This window comes from Lepus europaeus, chromosome 13 (assembly GCF_033115175.1).
Source record: "Lepus europaeus isolate LE1 chromosome 13, mLepTim1.pri, whole genome shotgun sequence".
NCBI lineage: Eukaryota > Metazoa > Chordata > Mammalia > Lagomorpha > Leporidae > Lepus > Lepus europaeus.
In genome coordinates, this window is record NC_084839.1 from 64,237,995 (window position 1) to 64,264,131 (window position 26,137).

Below are 26,137 nucleotides of genomic sequence, written 5' to 3' on the forward strand. Positions count from 1 at the left end.
TTTCAATACCTTTATTAAGAAATATCAAAAGTTGGTTGCAGTTCCATACACAGTTTTACAAATTTCAAGTGAAGGGAAATATAGGGATATCATCAATATGCATGTTCGAACACTATGGTAGCTTGCCAAGAGGTGACCCTAAAATCCCTGTCACTTTGCTTACCAATGGTCCACATGATGCTTTCTCCCCATTTCCACTGTGCCAGAGCCCAATATCTTATGTTCCTTGAAAGAGTATTAAGTATTTGCCCTTTCTTTTTTTATTTTCCTTCCCTGCAGAAGCTGAGCTGCTTATGGGGCACACTACCTTTGAGTCCCATTTGCTGCAAACCATTACCTTGTCCCAAAGCCTGCTTTGGAAGCTGGCACACATTGCAGGCTACATGTTACATTAGACAGGGGCAGGGGAAGACCCACACATTGCTTTTTTTTTTTTTTAATTTCATATTGAACAAAAAAAGAGGAATCACTCAACCTGAACAACACCACAGTCATCCAGTGGGCTCCTCAAGTCCTGCACAAGCCTTCCAGTTCTGCTGAGCTCCAGTCCAGAGCCACCAACAGCATGACCAAGAACGAATGGATGCAGGAACACTGGCACAAAACACGGACAGGAGCATTCTCAGGGGTGGAACATCACGATCTTTTACATCAGGAATACTGTAACAGAGGGGAGTTACACTTTCGCAATCATCGGGGCTAGTGGGTCATCTGTGCCAGATGGGACGCTGCCAAGGTGTGGGGTGCCTTGCTTAAGGCTTGTGCTGGTTGATCTGAGGATAGATTTCAGACGAGATTGTCCAGCAACAGCAGGAAGCGCCCTCTTCAGAGGAAGGACTCCTTGTTCACCCACATGAGACTGCGTGTCTCATTGGGCTTGCATTCGTACTCAATGACAGAGAAGGGGCTTCCCCACTGGCAGTGGTCTCGCTTGTGGTAATTGTAGAACTTGACCTGCCACACTGTCTCGAAGGTCCCGATGTCCGTGAACTGAAGGAAAAGAAACGTGCCCAATTAAAACCTCATTCTGCTAAGAGACAAGAGCAAATGTTTAGGAATCTATCATTAGCAAGGCCATCAAAACCTCTAAGTCTGCAAACCTTAGGCCTTTCCTTTAATGAACTTTATTATGGGAGAACTTTCCTAAAAACCTGTCCAGAAACCATTCTTCTCTATGAAGTCTTCTTTTGAAAGGGCAGGTGCTATGGTACAGTGGGTGAAGCCACTGCTTAAGATGCCCACATTCCATATCATAGTGCCAGTTTGAATCCCAGCACTTCTGCATTTGATCCAGTTTGCTGCTAACATATCCTGGGAGGCAGTGGTGAAGGCTCAAGTGCTTGGGCCCCTGCCACCCACATGGAAGACCCAGATGGAGTTCTAGGCTCCTGGCTTTGGCATGGCCCAGCCCTGGCTATAGAGGCATTTGGGGAGTGAGCCAGTAGATGGAAGGTCTCTCTCTGTCTGTCTCCCTCTGTCTCTGTTGCTCTACCTTTCAAGTAGGTAAAAGTAAACATTTTTAAAATTATTTAATTATTTACAGAGGCAGAAATAGAAAATATAAAGATAAAGAGAATGAAACAAAGAGAGTGAGAGTGCTCCCATCCAATATTTCATTCCCTAAATGCCCACAACAGCCAGGGCTGGATCAGGCTGAAGCTGGGTACTACATCCAGGTCTCCTACATCAGTGGCATGGACCTAACTACTTGAAACATCAGGGACGCCTTCTAGGGTCTACAGCAGTAGGAACCTGGAATCAGGAGAAGACCCAGGATTCAAACACAGGCATGTTGAAATGGGATGGGGGCATCACATGCAGCATCCTAACCACTAGGCCAAATGTCACCCCCCTCCTACAAAACCCCATTGTATGAGTGGCATTTGCTGTCATATTGCATTTCATAAAAATAATTTCCAAATTTAATTTTCTGAAAACCACTCAGAATCTAAGAATTTCAGAGCTTGCTCTGTAAAGTCCTTGCACAGAAAGGCCACTGAAAAGAGGAGAGAAAAACATTTCCTGGCTGAGTTTCTATTTCAAAAGACAGCAATATAAAGTGTATCTATACAGCATATCTACACATAAGATTTTATGCCTTTCTACTAGTAGTTTCAATTCTTTGGAAAAATAATTGAAGGTGACAAAAACATTTTGTTGGAAATATTTGATTGGTAAGACCCTTCTTAAGCTATCATATATTGAGTGTTTATAAGAGTTCATGCTCGCTGGCGCTGCGGCTCAATAGGCTAATCCTCCACCTTGCGGCGCCGGCACACCGGGTTCTAGTCCCGGTCGGGGCACAGGATTCTGTCCCGGTTGCCCCTCTTTCAGGCCAGCTCTCTCTATGGCCCGGGAGTGCAGTGGAGGATGGCTCAAATGCTTGGGCCCTGCACCCCATGGGAGACCAGGAGAAGCACCTGGCTCCTGCCATCGGATCAGCGCAGTGCGCCGGCCTCTGTGGCCATTGGAGGGTGAACCAACGGCAAAAAGGAAGACCTTTCTCTCTGTCTCTCTCACTGTCTACCCTGCCTGTCAAAAAAAAAAAAAAAAAAGTTCATGCCCATCTCTGAGGTTTAGATTATATATATGACCTGAAACCATAGTTGAATATCTACTGTGTATCTTGCAGACATACAAATAGTGTCAGCCATGACTCTTGCTCTTAAGAAGCTTGCATTCTATTCTACCTCCAGAAAGCGTGCCCTGCAAATCACTGCACAGAATTTTCCTAAGCCTAGATGCGGTTCTCTTGTAGCCTTGAAGAGGGCAAAGAATACCCTAGAGGCCACTGGGCAGACACTCAAGTGGCCTGTGGGGTTGCCTGACCCTGCTACTGCCTTCTGGAGCTATTTAGGGGATCTGGCATTAAACAACATGATGCCATTCGTTATTTTCTCCTCTGACCCTCCTGTCATGGGAGGGGACGGGACTGACTTGGCAGGATTGTTAGCCACATTGGGAGCCAGAAGACATGGAGAGGAGGAGGGCAGTGAGCAACAGGAGCCTTATGCTTTGTGGCTGATACAGGAGGAGGGTGATCAGGTGCTTCCCAGATTGCTTTCCAAGATGCTCTCAAAATTATATCCTGCACCATTGCCTCATCCTGATAATTTGATCCCAAAACAAGATCTGGGCTTTTCCTTTGGGAAATTTTCTTGACTTGAAATAGTAGATGATAAACCTAGAGTCCAGAAACCTCGCAGGCATGAAAATAAAGTATATTTTTAAAGAGATTCATGGCTTAAAGATCTGCACAAGCATACAGCAACTTTATTCCAAATAGCCTCAGATTGGAATCAACCCAATTATCTAATCATCACTTGGTGACAGGTAAGTTTTGGTATATCTGTAAACCAGCATTTTACCAAGATAACGAAGGACAAGCTGACTTAGACAACAGGGATCGATCTTAAAGAAAGTTGAACCAAAGAATCTATACCTCAAAGAATACACACTATATGAATAAAAATAATAAATACTATATTCCATTTGTGTAGAACTCTATACCGTGAAAGAATATAATCCATACTACTAGGAAACATCTATGGTTTTCTAGGACCTGGGGTGAGAAGAGGGGATTGACATCAGTGTGTAGAGGGGATTTTTGGGCAGTGATGGAAGCACTCAGTATCTTAATTTAGGTGGTAGTTACATGGACATATCTGTACAGTGGTCATAACTCACTGGATTGGGGCCAGTACTGTGGCGTAGTAGGCCAAGCCTCTGCCTGTGAAGCCAGCATCCCATATGGGTGCCAGTTCACGTCCTGCTGCTCCACTTCTGATCCATTTTCTATTCAGTGAGTTACCAGGAAACAAGTATTCTAAAGACTGCTAATGAGAACAGGGTTATACAGCTTTTTAGAATGACAATTTGTATAAAGTTAAAGATGTGAGTACAACTGGGTTCAGTAATTCCATTTCTTATAATTTATCTTAAAAGAATATCACAAAATTTATAGTGAAAATGGAACATGAAATGTCCATCTTTAAGGTATTGATTATGGTATATAGATATAGATATAACAATGTCATACAGTAATTTTACATGTAAAATATTTTTAAAAGGTTTTCTTTTATATTGTGACACGAACTAAACAGAGTACCATTAAAATGTCTAGTACTGATCCAGTTAAAATTAGACTTTTTAGGGGCCAGTGTTGTGGCATAGTAGGTTAAGCTGCCACCTGCAATGCCAGCATCCTGTATCAGAGTTCTGGCTGGAGTCCCAACTGCTCTGCTTCTCATCCATCTCTCTGCTAATGCACCTGGGAAGGCAGCAGAAGATGGCCCAAGTGCTTGGGTCCCTGCCACCCACATGAAAGACCCAGATGGAGTTCCAGGTTCTTGGCTTCAGCATGGCTCAGCCTTGGCTGTTGCAGCATTTGGGGGAATGAACTAGTGGATGGAAGATCTCTCTGTTGCTCTGCCTTTCAAGTCGATGAAAATCAATAAGTAAACATTAAGGAAAGTAAAATAAATAAACTAGCCAAAATGATAATGGTCACAGCCAAGAAAAAAACTTAAGGAGCTGCACTGTCTGAATAAACTTCAAACCAAAGTCTCCATCTAAAGATTTTCTGTAACTCAGGAGATGAAGACAGAGATCTGTTGAGGACAGTCCTAGCTCCAGATAGGTGTTTTAGTGCTTCTACTTCTTTTGGTTTCTCTTTTGTTAATGTTGGATCCAAGGTCATGTAGAGGTTAATTTAAATGTTGGTAACTATGCATTTGTTTCCTAGCCCACACCCAGTTGTTAACGACTCCCATTAGCCTTCTTCCTATTTTTTCTATTGAAATTCTATTTTCTGGTTGTCTCACCACCTAGTTCATAATTTCTTCTCCTCTAGCTAAGAACACATGGGGCTTCAAAAGCTGACATTCTTCTTAATGAGCAGAAGAAACTACACAGAATTTCCACTCCTCTCAGTCCATCTGTGCTTTCTAAGGAAAATCTACCTAGGCAGGCTCCTTGGGGATGCAGTTTATACACGGGAGCAATTCTGTGCATCTGTATGGCATCCTTTATTTTACATGATACTTCTACTACATCATTCCACCTTGATGTTGTGCCTGATTTTGTCATCTCCACTTCATAGATGAAAAACCTAAGATTCAGAGAGGGTAAGTGACCTGCCCTAGGTCCAAACTCTATTGCCAGCTAATGGTAGGAGCAGGAAAAGAACTTATGTCTCCTAATTTTTATTTATTTATTTATTTTAAAGATTTATTTATGTATTTGAAAGTCAGAGTTACACAGAGAGAGGAGAGGCAGAGAGAGAGGGAGAGGTCTTCCATCTGCTGGGTCACTCTCCAGTTGGCTGCAACGGCCTGAGCTGCGCTGATCCAAAGCCAGGAGCCAGGAGCTTCCTCTGGGTCCCCCACACAGATGCAGAGGCCCAAGAATTTGGGCCATCTTCTACTGCTTTCCCAGGCCATAGCAGAGAGCTGGATTGGAAGAGGAGCAGCCAGGTCTCGAACCGGTGCCCATATGGGATGCCGGCGCTTCAGGCCAGGGCGTTAACCTGCTACATCACAGCTCAGGCCCCAAGGTCTCCTAATTTTTAGCTAAAAGCTATTTTGCTGTACCAAACTGTTTAAGTAAAAGGGCTGAGTTAATGGACAGTTTCTCTCTCTCTCTCTCTTTTTTTTTTTTTTTCTCCTTGATAACTTACATGAATTGCCACATGGAGAAGCTTCAGGACATTGTTAAGGACTTTTTACAGTCCTCCATCCTTTCACTTCCCCAAATGTATGTTGAAGCCTAAATCTTCATGGTGATAGCATTTGGAGGTAGAGCATTTGGGAGGTCATTAGGTCAGGTGAGTGGAGCCCTTATCAATGGGATTAGTGCCCTTATAGGGAGGGACCTCAGAGAGATCATCTTCCCTGCCATGTGAAGACAGAGGAAGAGAGTGGATATGTACTAGGAAAAAAAGCCTTGCCAGACATCTAGCTACTAGAGCTTTAAGTTTTGGACTTTCAACCTCTAGAACTATGAGAAAGAAATATTTGTTGTTTAAGTCACTCCGTGTGATATTAGGTTATAGCAGGTGAGCTAAGACTACCTGGATATTTTATTTGCCTTAGTATTCCTACAAGTCACAAGCATTCAAAAAAATTTTTTTTTAGAAAATTATTTGAGAAGTAGAAAGAGAGAGAGAGACAGATAGACATCTGCTGGTGCATTTCCCAAATGCTGACAATGAGTGGGGTTGGGCTAGGGCTGAAGCCAGGAATGCAATGTAAGTCTCTCTTGTGGGTGGCAGGAATCCAATTACTTGAACCATCACTACTGCCTTCTAGGGTCTGCATTAGTAAGAAGCTGGAGCCAGGAGCCAGGTATTCTGATGTGGGACACTGACATTTTAACTGGCTCCTTAATACTAGGTCAAACACTCACCTTCCTAGCTACATTTTTTTTTTTTTTTTTTGGACAGGCAGAGTGGACAGTGAGAGAGAGAGACAGAGAGAAAGGTCTTCCTTTTTTCCGTTGGTTCACCCCTCAATGGCTGCTGTAGCCTGCACGCTGCAGCTGGCGCACCGCGCTGATCCGAAGCCAGGAGCCAGGTGCTTCTCCTGGTCTCCCATGCAGGTGCAGGGCCCAAGGATTTGGGCCATCCTCCACTGCACTCCCGGAACACAGCAGAGAGCTGGACTGGAAGAGGGGGCAACCGGAACAGAATCCGGCGCCCCGACTGGGGCTAGAACCCAGGGTCCCAGCGCTGCAGGCAGAGGATTAGCCTATTGAGTCGCGGCACCAGCCACATTTAAGAAGTGTGGAAGATACCACATCTGATTCCAAGGAGAACAAAGTCATTTGTTGTCCTTGATAACAAATTGGGAACGTGAAGAGATTGTTTTAAATAATTTATGTGGTCTTAGGCCCAGTTGGCAAAATGTCCCAGAATACTTCTTTCCATACAATGCAACTTCCTCTAGGAAATATATGAAACTCATCAAGACTTAAGTCAATCAGGGCCGGTGCTGTGGCACAGTAGGTTAATCCTCTGCCTGTGGTGCCGACATCCCACATGGGTACCAGTTCTAGTCCTGGCTGCTCCACTTCCAATCCAGCTCTCTGCTATGGCCTGGGAAAGCAGTAGAAGATTGCCCAAGTGCTTGGGCCCCTGCACCCACATGGGAGACCAGGAAGAAGAACCTGGCTCCTGGCTTCGGATCGGCACAGCTCCGGCCATCGCGGACATTTGGGGAGTGAACCAATGGAAGGAAGACCTTTCTCTCTGTCTCTCCCTCTCACTGTAACTCTCCCTCTCAAATAGATAAATAAAAATCTTAAAAAAAAAACCAAAAAACAACTTAATCAGAAATCCACTGATGGAACCACAGAGAAATTAGTGATGGAAACGTGTAACTTTATTAGTAAATGAATTCAGCAGAAGTAAGTATCGGTGACTTTTTCTGTTGTATAATTCCAAGCTTCTCCATTTCTCTACTGCTTAAAGTTTTATTAGTAAGCATATGTTTTCAGTTTCTCTTAAATAGATTGGACTGAACATTCTAGGTCTTAAAAATTATGTTGATATTTTTAAGAAACTGTTGGGGTTGGTGCTGTGGCCTAGTGGGTAAAGCTGCAGCCTGTAGCGCTGGCATCCCATATGGGCACCAGTTCGAGTCCCAGCTGCTCCTCTTCTGATTCAGCTCTGCTGTGGCCTGGGAAAGCAGTAGAAGATGGCCCAAGTCCTTGGGCCCCTGCCCCTACATGGGAGACCCAGAGGAAGCTCCTGGCTCCTGGCTTTGCTTGCTCCAGCCATTGCGAACATTTGGGGAGTGAAACAGTGGATGGAAGACCTCTCTCTCTCCCCCTCTGCCTCTGTCTCTCTGTAAATCTGCCTTTCAAGTAAAATAAATAAATCTAAAAAAAGAAAAAGAAACTGTTAAACTTTTCCTAGGTGGTTGTACTTTTTTTTTTTTTAAAGATTTATTTATTTGAAAGTCAGAGATACAGAGAGAGGAGAGGCAGAGAGGCAGAGAGAGAAGTATTCCATCCGATGGTTCACTCCCCAATTGGCCACAACGGCTGGAGCTGCACCTAATCCAAAGCCAGAAGCTTCTTCTGGGTCTCCCATGTGGGTGCAAGGGCCCAAGGACTTGGGCCATCTTCTACTGCTTTCCCAGGCCATAGAAGAGAGCTGGATTAGACGTGGAGCAGCCGGGACTCGAACCAGCACCCATATGGGATGCCAGCGCTGCAGGTGGCGGCTTTACCTGCTACGCCACAGCACAGGCCCCACCATTTTTAATTCCCACCAGCAATATAAGTGTTTTAGTTGTTCTGTGTCCTTGCTGACACTAAGAATTGCCAATCCTTTTCACTTTTGCCAGTCTAATGACCAGAGAGTATGAAGAAGAAAGGATATAAGATCAGAAGTCAGTAAAGAGGAAAAAAATATATCAAAACTAAAATCCCTTTGAAAATGTCTTTGAAATTGATAAACCCCTAATAAAACTGATCAAGAAAAATGATCCGCATCAGGAATGGAAAAGAACATCATTAACAGATTCTCTAGACCTTAAATTAGGAACACTTGATACCAAAAACGTCAGTAAAAGGAGCAGATTCCTGTTTGAGAAACAGACTGTCAGTAGACCTCTATAGAGTAAAGAAATTAAATTTGTAGTTAAAATTCTTCCAGATCCAAATGACTTCAATGACAAATTCAGACATTTAAGGGAACAAATACCAACTCTTTCAGGCAAATACCAATGCTTTCAGACAACACAGGAGGGAACATTTCTCAATTCATCTTATGAAGCACACAGGATCTAACAGCAACACTTAACAGAAGTATTTCACTAGAGGGAAATTGCAGACAGAAATTCCTCACAGACATACATAAAATCTGCTTATAATTTTTAATTGCTTAAGATATTAGTATATCAGGGCTTGCATTGTGGCATAGCAGGTTCAGCCACTGCCTGCAATGCCAGCAATCCCATCCAGGCACCTATCTGAGTCCTGGCTGCTCCACTTCTAATGTAGCTCACTGATAATGCACCTGGAAGCTGGCGCCGTGGCTTAACAGGTTAATCCTCCGCCTTGCGGCACCGGCACACTGGGTTCTAGTCCCGGTTGGGGCGCCGGATTCTATCCCGGTTGCCCCTCTTCCAGGCCAGCTCTCTGCTATGGCCCGGGAAGGCAGTGGAGGATGGCCCAAGTCCTTGGGCCCTGCACCCGCAAGGGAGACCAGGAGAAGCACCTGGCTCCTGGCTTCGGATCAGCGAGATGCTATTGTTGCCATTTATGTTTTTAAAAATTATTTATTTATTTATTTATTTTTTGAGAAGCAGAGAGACAGAGAGAAACTCTCATCTGCTGGTTCACTCCCGAAATGTCCTCAGCCAGGAACTAAAACCAGGTCTTCCACATGAGTATCAGGGATGCAACCACTTGAGCCACTTGGCTGCCTCCTATGGTATGTATTAGCAGGAAGCTGGAATTGGGAGTGGAGCAAGACTCAAACCCAGGCACTCCAATATGGGATGGGGGTTGTCCCAAGTGGTGGCTTAACTATGACATCAAATGCCCATCCCTATTGATGTTTTTTGCTTATTTTTCTATTTCCCACATCCCAAGATTCTCTCTTACTTACCAAGTCCTAAGAATTTTTTTTTTTTTTTTTTTTTTTTTGGACAGGCAGAGTGGATAGTGAGAGAGAGAGACAGAGAGAAAGGTCTTCCTTTTTGCCGTTGGTTCACCCTCCAATGGCCGCTGCGGCCGGCACATCTCGCTGATCTGAAGCCAGGAGCCAGGTGCTTCTGGTCTCCCATGCGGGTGCAGGGCCCAAGGACTTGGGCCATCCTCCACTGCCTTCCCGGGCCATAGCAGAGAGCTGGCCTGGAAGAGGGGCAACCGGGATAGAATCCGGCGCCCCAACCGGGACTAGAACCTGGTGTGCTGGCGCCACAAGGCGGAGGATTAACCTGTTAAGCCACGGCGCCGGCCATGAATTTTTAAATATTAGGTTGTAGCTCTTGCCAAGTACTGGCCCAGATGGCTGGCATGAAGACCAACTTATATATTTGGAGCGTGTGTGTAAGGTTACCTCCCTCCACGCATGCTGTTAGTCTCATAACAACTTCATTTGCCTCCCTGCCTTACTCCTCCAAACTCCCACCTGTCTCCAACAAAAGAGGTTATGACAATGATTTGTGCAGACTTAATCTCTACCTGGACTTTGGAGAGACTAATTGGAGAGTCAGTCACATTAAAGCACAAATCAGGACTATTTTTTGAAGTGGGAGTTAAGCAGTGTTTCTTTATTAGCTCCTATTACCAAGGCCTCTGGAATTATTTGAATAAAGAAATCACTGTCATTAATCTAAGTTAGATGCCATTTGACTATTTCCTGACTTCACAAGCTAGGTACTGCTTTGGTAAGCAGTAAAGAGGGACAAAATTTTATTACAGATAGCAGTAGTATCTGTATGAGCAGTGGCGGATTAAGGCAGACTTAGCAGTAATCTTTTTACCAATCATCATATACCTTTTAAATTAATATTTAATTTTATATTTTAAAAACATTTCATGTATTTGAAAGGCAGAGACAGACATGGACAAAGAGAGGCAGCACTCCCATCTGCTTGTTCATTTCTCAAATGCCTTCAACAGCTGGGATGGGCCAGGCTGAAGTCCAGAGCGAGGAACTCAAGGGCAGGAGCCCAATCATTTGAGCCATCAAGGCTGCCTCCTGGGGCTGACTGTAGCAGAAAACTGTAGTCAGGAGAAGAACTGGGTGTGAAACCAAGGCACTCTGAGATAGGACATGGGCATCTTAACCACTAGGGCAAATGCCGCTTTGTTTATGATGTTTGACAGAAATTTTACATTGTATGTAATCAAAGTTCTCAACATTTACCTTTTGCTTTCATTTTTATAAAGCTTATTTATTCTCATTTAGCATTTTTAAAAGTTGACTTTTTCCAGCTGACATACATTTTATAGTTTGACATCAACATCTCTCCCAAATAGCCAATATTCCTAGCATCATTTACTTAATTAATTGAAAATGTAAAAGAGAAAACTACTTCGAAGTAGCTTTAGACTCATAAGCAAGACTCACAAGAATGGTGTGTGTGGTAAGAGTTGCAAGGATATTAACTTAAAGCAGGAACACAGGGGCCAGCACTGTGGTGTAGCAGGTTAAGGCACTGCCTGCAATGCTGGCATCCCATATGGGTGCTGGTTCCTTCCCTGGCTGCTCCACTTCCACTCCAGCTCTCTGCTAATGTGCCTGGGAAAGCAGCGGAGGATGGCCCAAGTGCTTGGGCCTCTGCACCCACATTAGAGACCTAGAGGAAGCTCCCAGCTTCAGGCTTTGGCCTGGTTCAGTTCCAGCTATTATGGCCAGCAGGAGAGTGAACCAGTGGATGAAGACCTCTGTCTCTCCCTCTCTCTCGCTCTCTAACTCTGCCTTTCAAATAAATTAAATAAATCATTTAAAAAGGCAGCACTATAAGCACTTAAAATAGAATTGTAGAATTGTAATGAAGTCTGATAGCCAACAATTTGCAAATTGTTCATCCTTTCACTTGACATGACTGAGCACTGGCTAAATGTGGAAGAGTCCACTGTAAATGAAACTCTGCCAGGTGCTTGGAGGACAAGATGGGGGAATCTCCCCAACTTCTCTCTGGGGCCAGTATGGGCTGGGGGTACCAAAGCCATAACTTCCTGCTGCTGCTCCCTTCTGGGTCCCTGGTCTTAGTGAGAGGGATTTATACTTCTTTTGCTCTGGGTGGGGAGAAGGACTTTATTCAAAACTTCTTCCTAATTGGATCTATAAAATGAGACTTTCTATAATCTTCTTAGCAAGTTTTTTTTAAACAGACACATGAAAATTGTATGTATTTATGGGTACCATGTGATGTTTCGATATATGTATACATTGTATAATGTCCAGTGGGGTAAATGTATCTATCACCTCAAACACTGAACATTATTTTAAATCACTGAGGCACAAGGACTAGTTGGTTTTAATGTGAGAATGATTCTGACTTAGTCTCTAAAAGAAAGATGTTGTCACTTACTGTAAGTCTCGTTTGCCCGTGCAGGCATCCACTGAAAGGTTGGCAAGCTGTAAGTCACTAGATTGTTTGAGGATATGGTTTTAGGCAACAGATTTGCAGTCTATAAATGGTAACTCATGATCCTCAAAGTCTCAGCAATAAAGCCTAATTCTTACAGATAAGGCAGGTGATTGGTAGTTGACTGTTCTCAACAATGATTGTATCATTTTTGGTTTGAGTGTTGGCCAAAGAGTATTTTTATCTTATTTGTAATAGGCTGATTATCGGGAAAGTGATTGAAAATGGAGATAGTTTTCTGATCAAGTATCAGCTCTAAGGTTAAGTTCAATTTTTCTAGAGATGAAGCCTTCACATAGAGTTTAACACAATCCTATGACATTTTGAAGTCCTCAACATTTCGAGCTGAAGTATTAAACATTCTAGACATTGCACTCTTAAAAACTGAAACTTTGAAGAGTGGGTGTTGTGGCATACTGGCTTAAGTCAATGTCTGCAACATGCCCATCCCAAATGGGTACCGGTTCAAGTCCTGGCTGCTCCACTTTTGATCCAGCTCCCTGCTAATGAGCCTGGGAAAGAAGCAGAAGATGGCCCAAGTAGTTGGGTCCCTGCCACCCATGTGGAAGACCTAGATGAAGCTCCTGGATCCTGGCTTTGGACTGATCCAAGCCCTGGCTGTTGTGGCCATTTGGAGAGTGAACCAGCAGACAGAACATCTCTCTCTCTATCACTCCTTCTCCCTGTAACTCTACCTTTCAAATAAATAAATAAATTTTTAAATAACCAAACAAACTGAAACCTTGTGTGGGAGACCTGGAAGAAGTGCCTGGCTCCTGGCGTCAGATAGGCCCAGCCCCGGGCGTTGCAGCCATTTGGGGAGTGAACCAGTTACACTGTCTGTAACTCTGCCTGTCAAATAAATAAATTAAAAATATTTTTAAAAAAAGATTTGTATGCTTTTTTAAAAAAAAGGTAAAATACAAGATTCAGAAATTTAACCAAATTTGGGGTCAGTGTTTTGGTGCAGCAGATTAAACTGCCACCTGCGAAGCTAGCATCCCATATGGGCACTGATTTGATCCAGTTCCCTGCTAATGTACCTGGGTAAGTAGTGGAGGATGGCCCAAGTACTTGGGCCCCTACAGTCATGTGGGAGACCTGGATGGAGTTTGAGGCTCCTAGCTCCCGCTTGGCCCAGCTCTGGCCATTGTTGCCATTTGAGAACTTAATCAGAGGATGGAGGACCTCTCCTTTTCTCTCTCTCTCTAACTCTACCTTTCAAATGAAAAAAAAAAAAAGATTTATTTATTCATTTGAAAGGTAGAGTTACACACAGAGAGAGAAGGAGAGCCAGAGAGAAAGAGAGAGAAAGAGCGCTTTCATTCACTGGTTCACTCCCCAGTTGGCCACAATGGCCGGAGCTACACTGATCGGAAGCCAGGACCAGGAGCTTCTTCTGGGTCTCCCAAGTGGGTGCAGGGGTCCAAGGACTAGAGCCATCTTCTACCTTTCACAGGCCATAGCAGAGAGCTGGATCGGAAGTGGAGCAGCCGGGACTCGAACCGGTGCCCATATGGGATGTCGGTACCGTAGGCAACGGCTTTACCTGCTACGCCACAGCACTGGCATAAGTAAATCTTTAAAAAATAAATAAATAAATAAATTTAAGCAGGTTTTTTTTTTTTTTTTTTTTTTTTTTTTTTTTAGATTTACTTATTTGAGAGGTAGACTTACAGAGACAAGGAAAGACAGAGAGAGAGGTCTTCCCTCCCCAAATGGCTGTAATGGCCAGAGCTGGTCCAATAAAAAGCCAGGAGCCAGGAGCTTCCTCCAGGTCTCCCACATGGGTGCAGGGGCCCAGGGACTTTTAGGCCATCTTCTACTGCTTTCCCAGGGCATTAGCAGAGCACTAGATGGGAAGAGGAGCAATCGGGATATGAACAAGCACTCATGTGATGCTGGCTTCTCAGGCCAGAGGCTTAGCCTACTATGCCAAAGCGTGAGTTTAAGCACATTTTTAAAAGCAGCAGTAATCTGCATCTTGAATCAATTCTTTTTCAAATTACTTTACACATAGGCTTTTTAGAGTTGGTATTTTAAAAAACATTTAAATTTTATTTGCGAGGTGGAGAAGCAGATAGACAAAGAGAATGATCCCATTCACTGATTTACTCCTTAAATACCTGTGAAGACCAGGGCTGCACAGAGGCCAAATCTAGGAGCCAGGAACTCAATCCATGTCTTAATTGAAAGTTGGAAAAGTATCATTGTATATGTTGTCCAACTATATATTCATTATTATAATTTTAATGGTGAAATAGGAATCTATCATAATATATTACGGGCCGGCGCCGTGGCTTAACAGGCTTATCCTCCGCCTTGCGGCGCCGGCACACCGGGTTCTAGTCCCGGTTGGGGCGCTGGATTCTATCCTGGTTGCCCCTCTTCCAGGCCAGCTCTCTGCTATCATAATATATTATGACCATTAGATCACTCCCCAGATATAAGATATGTCAATTGTCCTTCACTATACTGAACAATTTTGGGCATATATCTACCTAAATAGGAGCAAAATTATTTGGCCAAAAGAAATGCATATTTATGGCTGTTCCCTCATATGGTCATTTTTAAAAAGAAAGCATTATACATACTATTTTACATTACCAACAATAAAGAAGATTATGGAATCATTAGGAATTATTTTAAATAGGTTTTTCTAGTTTACTTTAACTATCATTTTAAAAAATGCACACTTCTCTGTGTTAATTATTTTTGTGGAAACTGTTTATGTTTAACCAGTATATCTATTGAGGACTGGTATTTTTATTTTTTATTTATTTAAAAATAATTTTTATTTATTTGAAAGGCAGAGATTTTTCTGTCCACTGGCTTACTCCCCAGTCTGTCACTAGCCAGGACTAGGTTGGGCTAAATCCAGGAGCCCAGATCTCAGTCGGAGTCTCTCACGTGGCTGGCAGGGACCTAACTACTTGAGCCATCATTGCTGCCTCTCACAGTGTGTATTAGCAGGAAGCTGGAATCAGAAGTGAGTTGGAACCAGATCAGGCAATCCAATATGGATGAAGGCATCCCAAGTGGTGTTTTAATTTCCACACCAAACACCTGCACCAAAATTGGCATTTTATTTAAAAAAATCATACTCTTAAAGATAAAAAGTGTCATATTTTTCTCACGTTTGCTTTATTTTCATTTTCCATGGTGTAGAAAACATAATTAACTTAAATTTCTTATATTCCTGTATGATTTCCTGTATTTAAATTTGAAAAAGTTATTTTTCCATTGTTGGCAGTCTATTTTGACTTTTCCATAATTTTAAATATGATTTAACTTTCCCATTTAATTCAACCTCAATTTATATAACTATATTGCACATCATTTTATAAAGGACTTAAGGCAGTGCTAAGCATTTTACATGAAACTAAAAATATACAGATAAAAATCGCAATGGAAAATAATATGAGCAAATTAAATATAATGCTTTGAGTGATTTGTTTCTGGGCTTTCTGGCTACCTATGCCAAAAAAAAAAAAAAAAAAGGAGTTGTCAATTGTTGGTGATGTTAAGTTTTGTGCATAGTAGAATAAGGTTATAGAGAGGAGCAGGACTAACTTTTCCTTTATGAGAAATTTAAGGCGAAGTTGTGATGCATGGCGAGGTAAAGGAGAGAGACGTTTCTCTGTTTCTTTGAAGGGGTCCTGAAGTATCCAGGGGAACCCTTAAATTCAGCAAACAATTTGAAAATAACTGAGTTATTCTGCTCATCATTAGAAAGGAGAGAAAGAGTACCAGTTTCTCACAAGCAAAACAACCAGAAAGGCTGTCGTTTCAAATTCTAAATAAAACAACTCCACATGAACACCACAGTACATTTAGCTGGGAGTTATTTCTACACATAGAGATTTCTTAGAGCAAACTTTCCTAATACTTGGAAGCCTCAGATCAAAATGCAAGTCAGTGAAAGTGTTTGTAAACTTGTTTAAGGATGTAGCTTTTGGTAGTTTACCTGAACTGTCAGCAGTATTTAATATTCCTAGAGATCTGAAAATACAGGTTAAAATTCTGCAGGAATGGTGCTTTCCTCAGAAAAACATAATGACTCAGTAAAACTCCCCAAAGGCAAAGTCATGAACTAAACTGAAAGTTAAAGATACTCCTCCGAATACTTTTGGTTCTGACTTTTATGGAGAAATTCTGTCATGCCCTTTACTGACAGCTAAAGCCAATGCTGTGTGAACTGTTTCAGAGCATAAACTGTAAAAAAGTTCCCAGCTCGTTCTGCAAAGCTATTAACTCTGACCCCCAAACTAAAGACTGAAAAAGCCTCCTAATTGTTCTTTGCTTGTCTGTCTTCTCATCCAACTTACACATTGGCCACTAGAGTGATTTATTTTATTTTAATTTTTTTTTTAGTTTTTGACAGATTCAATATAGTTCACAGATAAAATTCTAAAGATATAATGATATTCCCTTCCTCTCTCCCTCCCTATCTCTTCTTCCCACCCTTCCTTCCTCTGCTTTTTTTTTTTTCTTTGTTTCTTTTTTTAGTTTTTGGGATAACATTTTTAATTTAAATTACATTCAAAGGCTTAAGGTGCCACCAAATGAAAGTTTAACAAGTAAAAAAGCAAAAAGACCCTAGTTTAGCCAGAATATTGGCAAGAGGTATAAACTATAATTGAATGGAAAGATGACCATTTCACTCCTATACAGTAAATTGTAGGGTAATCACAGATCATTAAAACTATAACATGCCAAGTCACCACAACACCAGGAATAACACTGAAAAGTTTTTTAGTTTTTGTGTTTTTTTGAAGATTATAATAGTAAAATGCAGTTACTGGGTGAGATTTACACCGATCATTTTATAAAATCTGACACAATGTAGACAAAAACTATCTAAAGGGTTTAAAAAGAGGCCAAAGCAGCACAGAAGCCAGAGCAGAGTCACCCTGGAAAGACCTGAACTGCCCACAGTTAAGAATTTTGCTTTTGGTTTTTTTGGCTGAGGGTGTGTCTCAGTCCCTTGAAGTTCTGGCAGGAGAGACCGACAACAGCCTGTTGGAAGTGGCAGGCAGCATCCAGGCTGACAGAGAAGCTGGGAAGAAGTAGGAAATCTGGAGGAAGGAGAGCTGCGGAGGGGTGAAACCCCAAATCTTACCATAGTGCTGTCATAACCCCTAACTGCATGTGTGGAGTAGTGGGAAGGTGATCCACTGAAAAAGCAGACAGACTGGCAAAGAATCAGTCTCTAGAAGATAAAGCTGGGCTGAATAAGATTTGAATGTTTACTGTTGTTTTGTTTTGATTGCATTCCGAAAGCTAAGAAGTTGGAGCTTCACTGGCTTGAGATGTCAAAGCAAAGAGTTTAGGGTTGGTAGAGCAGTTGGCAACATAGGGGAACCTCAGGGTGAGTGGGTCGCCAAGATCTCCTTGGTTAACTGCTGAAGTCCATGGTCACAAAAATGGACCAGGTTAGAACAGAAGCAACTGGAAGGTGAAAAAACTAAACAGAGATATCAGCTGCACCAGACTGCTGGGAAGACAGAATGTGACTACCATTTACTGCCTCGCTATACAAACACAATAATGTAAGTTGAACATCCTGATCCAAAAAATTCAAATCCTCTATCCTCCAAAATCTGAACCTTTGAATGTGGACATGATTGATGCTCAAAAAGTTTTGGACTTTAGAGGTTTTTGGATTTTTGGACTGGGGATGCCAAGCCAGTACGGCCTATGAAGATATTCTAACACCTCAGAAATCTGAAGCACTTTTGATTCTGAGCATTTCAAATGACAGACAAACGATCTGTACACAGAAGAAAAAAACAAACAAACTAGAAACTAGAATCAATATTATTCACACTGTTTAATTTCCAGAAAAAAATTACCAGACATGGAGCACAACACATAGCCAGGATAAAAATGGCTATAGTAACTTACTCTAAGTGGAGCCAGATGTTTGATTTATTAAAGATTTCAAACCAGCAATTTTAAATATACTTTGATAAATAAAGGGAAACATAATCTTGAAAAGCAAATGAGTAAGGAATCTCGGGACACTGAAAAAATAATAAGTGAAAATTCAGTGGAAAAATAACAGTGATAGAAAAACATTAGAATACAAGCACAATATAAGACTAGAAATAGAAGAAAGAATAAATAATGACTCAATAGAAACAGTCTGAACAGTCTTTAAAAATATTGAAGGAAATTTAACAAAGTTTTATGGGATAATACCAAGCTTTTCAACATATGTTTAGTTGGAGTTCTACAGGGAAAAAGAAATGAAGCTGAAAAAAACTTGACAAAATAATGGCTATTAATAGTCCAAATCTAATGAAAACTTTGACATACAGATTCAAGAAAGTCAGTAACTCCCCAAAAGGAAAGATACCAAAAAAAAAAAAAAAAAAAGCATCACAGCCAAACTGTTGAAAAACAGAACATTATAATACAAAAAAGAATCATTTTGCTATGTGATTTTGAATGTATTATACCTCAAATTGTTTCAACACAGGGGCAGGCATTTGGCACAGTGGTTTAAGCTGCCACTTTGGATGCCCAAATCCCACATCAGAGTCCCACCCATCTCATGCTTCTGATCCGGCTTCGCGCTAATGCACTTGGGAGACAGTGAATGATGACCCAAATGTTTGGATTCTTGCTGCCCACATAGGAGACCTGGATTGAGTGCTCCAGCCCAGGCCATTGTGGACCTTTGGGAAGTGAACCAGGAGATCAGCGTGCTCTCTCTGTTTCTCTGCCTCTCAAATGAATACATAAAAAGAAAATAGTAATAATGCAAGTTCTAAACATACTCTTCCAGGAAACAGGTGAATGCTTTCCAATCATTTAATGCATCCAGCATTACTAAAAACTAGACTAAGACAGTTTAAGAAAACGATAGATCTATATCTCCCAGGAACACAAATATAAAATTCCTCAACAAAATATGAATGAATCAAATCCAGCCATGTATACAGAAAATATACCAGAACCATGTCTTTCCTGGAATTCAAGGTTACTTAAGCATTGAAATAGCAATGCAATCTCCTATAAACAGAATAAACAAGAAAATGCCTGATGATCGCTTCAAAAGATGCCCAAAATATTTGAAAACGATTTACAACACATTCATGACAGAAACTCTCCATCAACTAGGAACAGAGGGAAATTCCTGATAGTAAGATTTATAATAGGGACCAATGTTGTGGTGCTGCTCCACTTCCGATCCACCTCCCAGATAGTGCATCTGGGAAAGCAGTGTAAGATGGCCCAAATGCTTGGGATCCTGTCACCAAGTGCGAGACCAGGTTGGAGTTCTATGCTCCTGGCTTCACCCTGGCCCAGCCTTGGCTACTGCGGCAATTTGGGGAATGAACCAGAGGATGGAAAATCTCTTTCTTTCACTCGTTCTCTCTGTGATTCTGCTCTTCAAGTAAATAAATCTCTAAAAAAAATTCATAATAAAAAATACCATGTAGCTAGAGTCATGTTTAGTGCTGAGAAACTGAATGTTTCTCTTCAAGATTGAGGGACAGGGTCGGGGCAGAGGCACAGTAGGTTAATTCTCCTTCTGTGGTGCCATCATCCTATATGGGTGTTGGTTCTAGTCCCAGCTGCTCCTCTGCCAACCCAGCTCTCTGCTGTGGCCTAGGGAAGCAGTAGAAGATGCCCAAGTCCTTGGCCTCCTGCACCTGTGTGGGAGACCTGGAAGAAGCCCCTGGCTCCTGGCTTCGCCCTGGCCCAGCCCTGGATACTGCGGCAATTTGGAGAGTGAACCAGCGGATGGAAGACCTTTATCTCTGTCTCTCCCTCTCACTATCTATAGCTCTACCTCTTAAATAAATAAAAAAATCTTTAAAAAAAATTGAGGGACAACAGTGTCACATTTCATCATTTCTACTTAACATCACACTGATGGTCTCAGCCAGTGCAATGAAGCCATAAATAAAAAGAATATAGACTGAAAAGAAAGGAAAAAAGCTGTTTTTATTTACAGTTGATATGATGACATATTTAGAAAATCCTAGGGATTCTACCAAAAAAGTTGCTAGGATTATTAAATGAAGTTAGCAAGGTCTCAGGATTCAAGATCAATATATATAAAACAGTCTTATTTCCATATACCAGCAATAAAAATTTCACTTATATTAGTATTCAAAAATATGAAACAGGGGCAGGCATGTGGCCTAGCAGTTAATTAATTCATCAGTTAAGATGCCCATGTTCTACACTGGAATGTGTGGGTTCAAGTCCCAGCCCCAGCTCCTGACTCCAGCTCCCTGCTAATGCAGACCCTAGGGGGCAGCAGTGGTGGCTCAAGTAGTTTGGTTCCTATTACCATGTGGGAGACACTGATTGAGTTCAAGCCTCTTAGCTTTAGTCCAGCCTTGTACTGGTCTTTGAGAGCATTTTGGGAGTGAACCAGAGGATGGAAGCAGCTCTCTTTCTGCCTCTAAAATAAACAAAATTTTAAAAGTGACAAAGTGAATGATTAACTTAACATGATACGTATAAAATATGTGTAAGCAACATTGTGATGTATTGCAAAAAAAAATAGAGAAGACCTCAATAGAGACATGGTGTGTTCATGGAGGGAGGGGAGAAAGGAGAGTGGAGGGGAGGGACCACAGCGAAACAAACATTTGCACTCCCTCTCTTGTGCCATGTGATGCTTTGTGCTACCTTGGGACTCTGTCATTAAGAAAGCCACTGCAAGATGAGGTCCCTAGCCTTGCATACCCAGAACTGTAAGAATAAATCTCTTATCTTTATAAAGTAGTCAGCCTTAGGTTTTTCAATATACTAGCCAAAGGCTTCTTAATACATTCAGTAAAATGGTCAGGTACAAAATTCTTGAATACTTATTATAAAAACAATGTATTTAAACAATGCAGTAGTGACATAGGAATAAGTAGGGCATAGCATAGATTAGAAAGTGTAGAAAAAGACCTAAAATGTTTGCCATATGAGAAATTACTATGAAATTGACCATTGAAGGAGTAAATTACTATGAAACTGACCATTGAAGGAGTGGATAATTTAGATAATTATATCACGGCATTATAGACAAATATATCTAACTTGAAAGTATGAATTGAAATATTATTTAACCTCTAATGCATCTGAAATTTAACAAATTACACAGGTACTATTGTTTGTATATGTATGCATAATTAATCCTGGAGTTAGGGAAAACCTTCCAAGTTGGATCCTAACTTCAAAAATTATAAAGGAAAAGACTGATCTACTGGACTACATGAAAACTTAAACTTTATATTATACACAAAAAGTTACAATGCAAATGACAAATGAATACAATCAAAATGGGATGAGATGATTATTTTTAATTTATAAAGATTTTTTAAACTCAATAGGACACATTTCAGTTAAAAAAAAGCTACCTTTTTTAAACATGTCATTTACAAATGGTAAATGTACATGTCAGGATTTCAAATTAACAGCAAAAGAAATAAAATTAAAATATTCTACCTATCAGTGAAGAATATTTAAAAATGATTAATTGTACCAAGTGAAAGCAGAGATGATGCCTAAACACAGATGGTAGGGGTGTCAATTGCCTAGTCTTTCTTGAGGTCAGTTAGGCAGTACTTACAAAATGCCTTAACATGCAAATTTCTTCTAGAAAATCTGACTCTAGAAAATGTTAGACACCTGTGCAAAAGTGTTTTCTTTGTAACACTGAGAAAGAGAGTCAGTAATAAGTAACTGAGAATAATTTGATACATTCATATGCTAGAGTGCAGAGTTGAAAATTATTTTCCACATATACATCTTTGGATGTGTATTTAACTTCCAAAGATGTACATAAGATAAAAGCATGTATATATAGACTGAAGCCCAGTGAATTACATACATATTCAAAAACAATGGAAACAACTTTCTAAGAACATTCACCAAAATGTTAACAATAGTCATCTCTTGCAGGGATTATATATTTCTCCCATTTTTCTCTGTTGAAGATTTCTTGGTGGAAACTAGAACTCTTTCCAGAAATAGTTTAAATACAGGATACAAAGGATGGGCTGCTAGAGTACTTCTTTATGTTACTGTGGTGGTTATTCTTGGTATCCAAGAAAGGTTGTATCTCACATCATCTGCACATCATCTTGGATACTTTAAATCATCTCTAGTTTACTTACAATACCAGATATAATGTAAAGGCTATGCTCTTTTGTTTGGGGAATAATAACAAGAAAAAACTGTACATGTTCAGTATAGATGCAATTTAAAAAGTCTTCAAGTCTCAGTTAAATCTGTGGATGTGGTACCTGCAGATATACAGGGCCAAGTGCTTTTGGTGCTGTGCAACTAAAGCTCTGGATTAGCTCTTAGATTGCGTTTCTCAAAATGCATTCTACACACCATCCCTATGGAGATCATCTAGTATGCTTGTTAAAAGTTCAATTTCTCTGGCTCTACCCTAGTTCTACTAAACTAAAAATCCTGGAGGTAGATCCTAGGCCTGGTGTTTTAAGAAAACTTCTGAGGACATTCTTAAGCACAGCAATACTTAAGAACCTCTGAGATCTTCCCTATAAAGCTAGAGGGCAGACAATTGAAGGTTGATCTTGAACTTCATTCTTGACCCCTTCAGAGGCAAAAGGCTACCCAGTTTTCACAATAGCAGTGTAGGTGAACTTTCCTTTTCCTGTGTTTTAACCACCTTACTTCATCACCTTCATCACACACAATTAAACCTATTTCTCAACCTCTATTCTGTCTACCAATTTTTTTTTTTTTTACTTAGGAGCTGATATTGCCTAGCTATGAATATCTGTTTTATTATGTATATTACATTGGTAGGGCTAGATACTAAGAAGTTTATTATTTTTCATGTCATTCACTTTTTTGGACCCCTCCATCTTAAAGTAGATTTAAGTGGCACGATGTTATTCAAATCATTATTTTCATAATTAAAATACTGTGGGCTACTTGGAATCAGAAACTTTTTAGGGGCAATCATCTAAGTCAGTCCTGACATAGACTGTAACAGGGAAAACAGTGTGTCTCCCAGGGCCATCTTCTTTTACTTGTATGGCAGCTTTAAGCATCTATAGAATCAGTCTGTCATGCGAAAGAGGATTGCATAGTTCTCTCTCTAGCAGACCCAAGAAGGACACTTAGCCCAATTTCCACAGGAAGTGGCTCCTGAGACACCTTTGGTAAAGGGAGATGGTGACTGCTTTCCTTTCCATGGTTTCTATCTGCCCTGGCACCACACTTCCATCCACCACAGTTCCCAAACCCCCACAGCAGGCCTTACCGGCATGGTGATCTGGATGGGCTGCCGTTCTCCACTCTTGGTTGGAGCCACACCTTCCGTGTCATACGTGCCAGTATAAACAACTCGGTCCCCCTCGGGCTCTTTAGACTTCAGCTCCAGCGGGACAAGCACACCACCGATGGAAATGTTCCTGCAATTGACTTCAGTTGAGCAAATGTGGCAGCTGTTAGCTTAAGCACCCAGTCTTTGGAGCAAAACCCTAGAGTGGAAACCTACAGGATTTGGCTAATGGAAACATTGTGGAATGGAAGAAAGCTGGAAAAGTTCAAGAGGCATGGGTGGGTTCTCTCAGGAGTCATAGTCAGCCATGTGATCCTAGACTACATAATCTCTCTAGACTTCAGGATTCTCACACAGAATTTCCACCCAGGGCCCAGCTGGGCTATCAGTGGTTCTCTTCGTTCACTACCCATTGAAGTCACCTGTGGTGATATTACAACCCTACCTGGACTCAGCCTTATGCCAAACCACTGAGACCAGGATTCAGTTGGTCTGGGATGTAATCTGGACCCTGGCAAATTTATTTCAAAGTTTTCTAGGTGATCCCTACATGCAGGTAGGGTTGAGAACCTCTGAACTTGTCCTCTAATGTTTTTTCTCTTTCAACAACCAGGCATCCTGTAATTTGGGGGTCCTCTTCCTGCAGCCGGCTACACTACCAGTATTCTCACTGGCTCACTCTTTTGTCTGCTCACAGTGAAGCCCCTGGACCAGTAATATCTGTGTCACCTGCCGATTGCCCTGGACAAAGTAAACTAGAAACTCTTGGATAGGCCCCAGCCCTGGATAACAAGCCCTCCAGGTGATTCTTACATACACACATTTGAGAACTGCTGAATTAGGGCACTGAAAAATCCTCCATCAAATTAAAGCACAAGAAATAATAGTATTCTTGTTAACAGGTTAGTTTTTCTCTCAGCTTCAAAAGTAGAAAAATACCTGGGGGTAAAGGGTAGGGAGGAACATAGAACAGTTAACTCAGGGGGGGAAGAGAAAGGAGCAGCATGGACTCTATCAGATGCACAGAACCCTGGCAAATGGGAGGGCAATGGGTGTGTGTGGAATATGGGATCACTGACAAATAGATGGGCCAGGAGCATTGGGAACCGGCTAGGTTTGTTCTAGGTTATTGCATTGGGGCTTGACACCTAGAAAGCTAATACGAGTTTACTGAATTAAACTTAAGTTATAAAAATGTCTGACAGAGTCAAAGCCCCCCCCCCCCAATAAAATGGTGGATAGGATAAGTGGACATGATAGGTATATTTCCTTCTTCCAGACTAGCATTAGGTGGAACCTGAGCCATAAAGGGTTGCACCCACGGATTCCTCCCGTGGGTTCCCACCCTGACTCTCCCGGGGGTCTACGTTCTGAGTGCATCACCCTGTGGTAGCTGAGCAGATAATCCCTGCCACAAATAAACCAAAAAACATCCTCTTGTTGTGAGGATATTGTTAATCCCAGGCACCATCTTCTGGTTGAAAAGACAACTCTGGAAGGAGGGGGAAAGGCTTAAAGCACGGAGCACCGTGAAACTAGGCCTGAGCAGAGGCGGCCGCCTGGAGCCGATGGGTCCCCAGCCGCCTCAGGGCGCACGCAGCAGCGGGGAGCATCCCGCGGGGAGCATCCCTCGGGGATCCCGGGTCACCGCCCCTCCCCTGCCCTTACACTTCATTCCTCAGCCAGTCTGCCTCGTTCAGCCACTCGGGCAGAACCCGCGGGGACCAAGCGCTGCGATTGCCGCAGGTGAAGCCGGAGGCCAGCTTCTTCCGACTTCCCCGCCCCGGGCCGCCCGCGGTTCCGTACAGATAGCTGGACACGAGGAAATGTACAAGAATACACATACACACACAGCCCCTGGCTTCTTGTCGCTGATTTAAACAGCCCCACTGCGGTCACCATGAGGGGTAGGGGGAATACAAGCCAAAGGCAGAGGAGGGGACTCCTCCCTTCACCCCCCAAATCCCTAGTCCGCTGGGCGCGGCTCGAGGCTAGAGGGGCCGGGGAGAGGCTCCAGCTGCCCTGGGGACGTCGGTCCTGCGCCCGTACTCCACGCGCTGCCCTGCAGCCGCGGCGCGCCCCGCACTCACTCGACCTGCAGCGTGGTGGGCTTAATCTTCACCTCCACCTTGTAGGAGGAGCCGGTGAGCAGTTTGATGGTGCGGTTCTGACCGAAGCGCTGCCCGTCCACCTTGAAGAAGACTGGGCCGTCGTTGGGCTGGATGCGCAGCGCGATGGAGAGGCGCACGATGCCCGGCAGGTCCCCCATGGCTGGACGAGGGGCTGGCGCGGCGGCTCCGGGGGGCGGAGGACAGCGCGCGCTGCGACCGTGCGGCTGGAGCGCGGTGGGCGGAGAGGAAGCGCGGGGAGGGAGAGGGAGGTGGTGGAGGGGAGGCTGCCGCTAGGAGCCCGCACCGTCGCCGCCGTCCGCCCTGGTCTTTGAGCAGCACCTCCGGAGGCTGCGGCCCCCAGCCCTACACGGCCAGAGAGCGATCCCCGGAGATGGCTCCCGAGCCGCGAGAGTCCCCATCCCCCGCTGCCCGGTCAGAGCACCCGAGGGTTCGCGCTGGCCCGCAGGCCGCAGCGCTGATCGGCGCCTCTGGGGACGAGGGAGTTAATCCTGTTTACGCAGCACAATCCCCTTCTACTGGGGAAGCGGACATCTAGGCTCCTCCTAGGGCGCGTCGAGCTCGAGCCGAGGATTGCTGGGGCCGGGGGAAGGCGCTGGCGTTAAGTGACTGCTACGCCA

General features: G+C 42.8%; 1 protein-coding gene across 1 annotated transcript; it reads right to left on the reverse strand.

The window, feature by feature from the left end:
* Positions 1-26,137, reverse strand: CNRIP1 (cannabinoid receptor interacting protein 1). Its single transcript, XM_062209563.1, has 3 exons — positions 25,479-26,137; positions 23,368-23,518; positions 1-990 (listed from the first exon to the last, which is right to left on the reverse strand). Exons 1-3 carry the CDS (start codon positions 25,655-25,657, stop codon positions 826-828), a joined length of 495 nt encoding a protein of 164 aa, XP_062065547.1. The 5' UTR covers positions 25,658-26,137; the 3' UTR covers positions 1-825.

Excerpts from the sequence above, each read along its gene's own strand:
- CNRIP1 (XM_062209563.1), bottom strand. The coding sequence starts at position 25,657 with ATGGGGGACCTGCCGGGCATCGTGCGCCTCTCCATCGCGCTGCGCATC. Across the intron at positions 23,519-25,478 it reads CCCACCACGCTGCAGGTCGA|GAACATTTCCATCGGTGGTG; the intron begins GTGAGTGCGGGG and ends AGTCAATTGCAG. Across the intron at positions 991-23,367 it reads CCATCCAGATCACCATGCCG|TTCACGGACATCGGGACCTT; the intron begins GTAAGGCCTGCT and ends CTTTTCCTTCAG.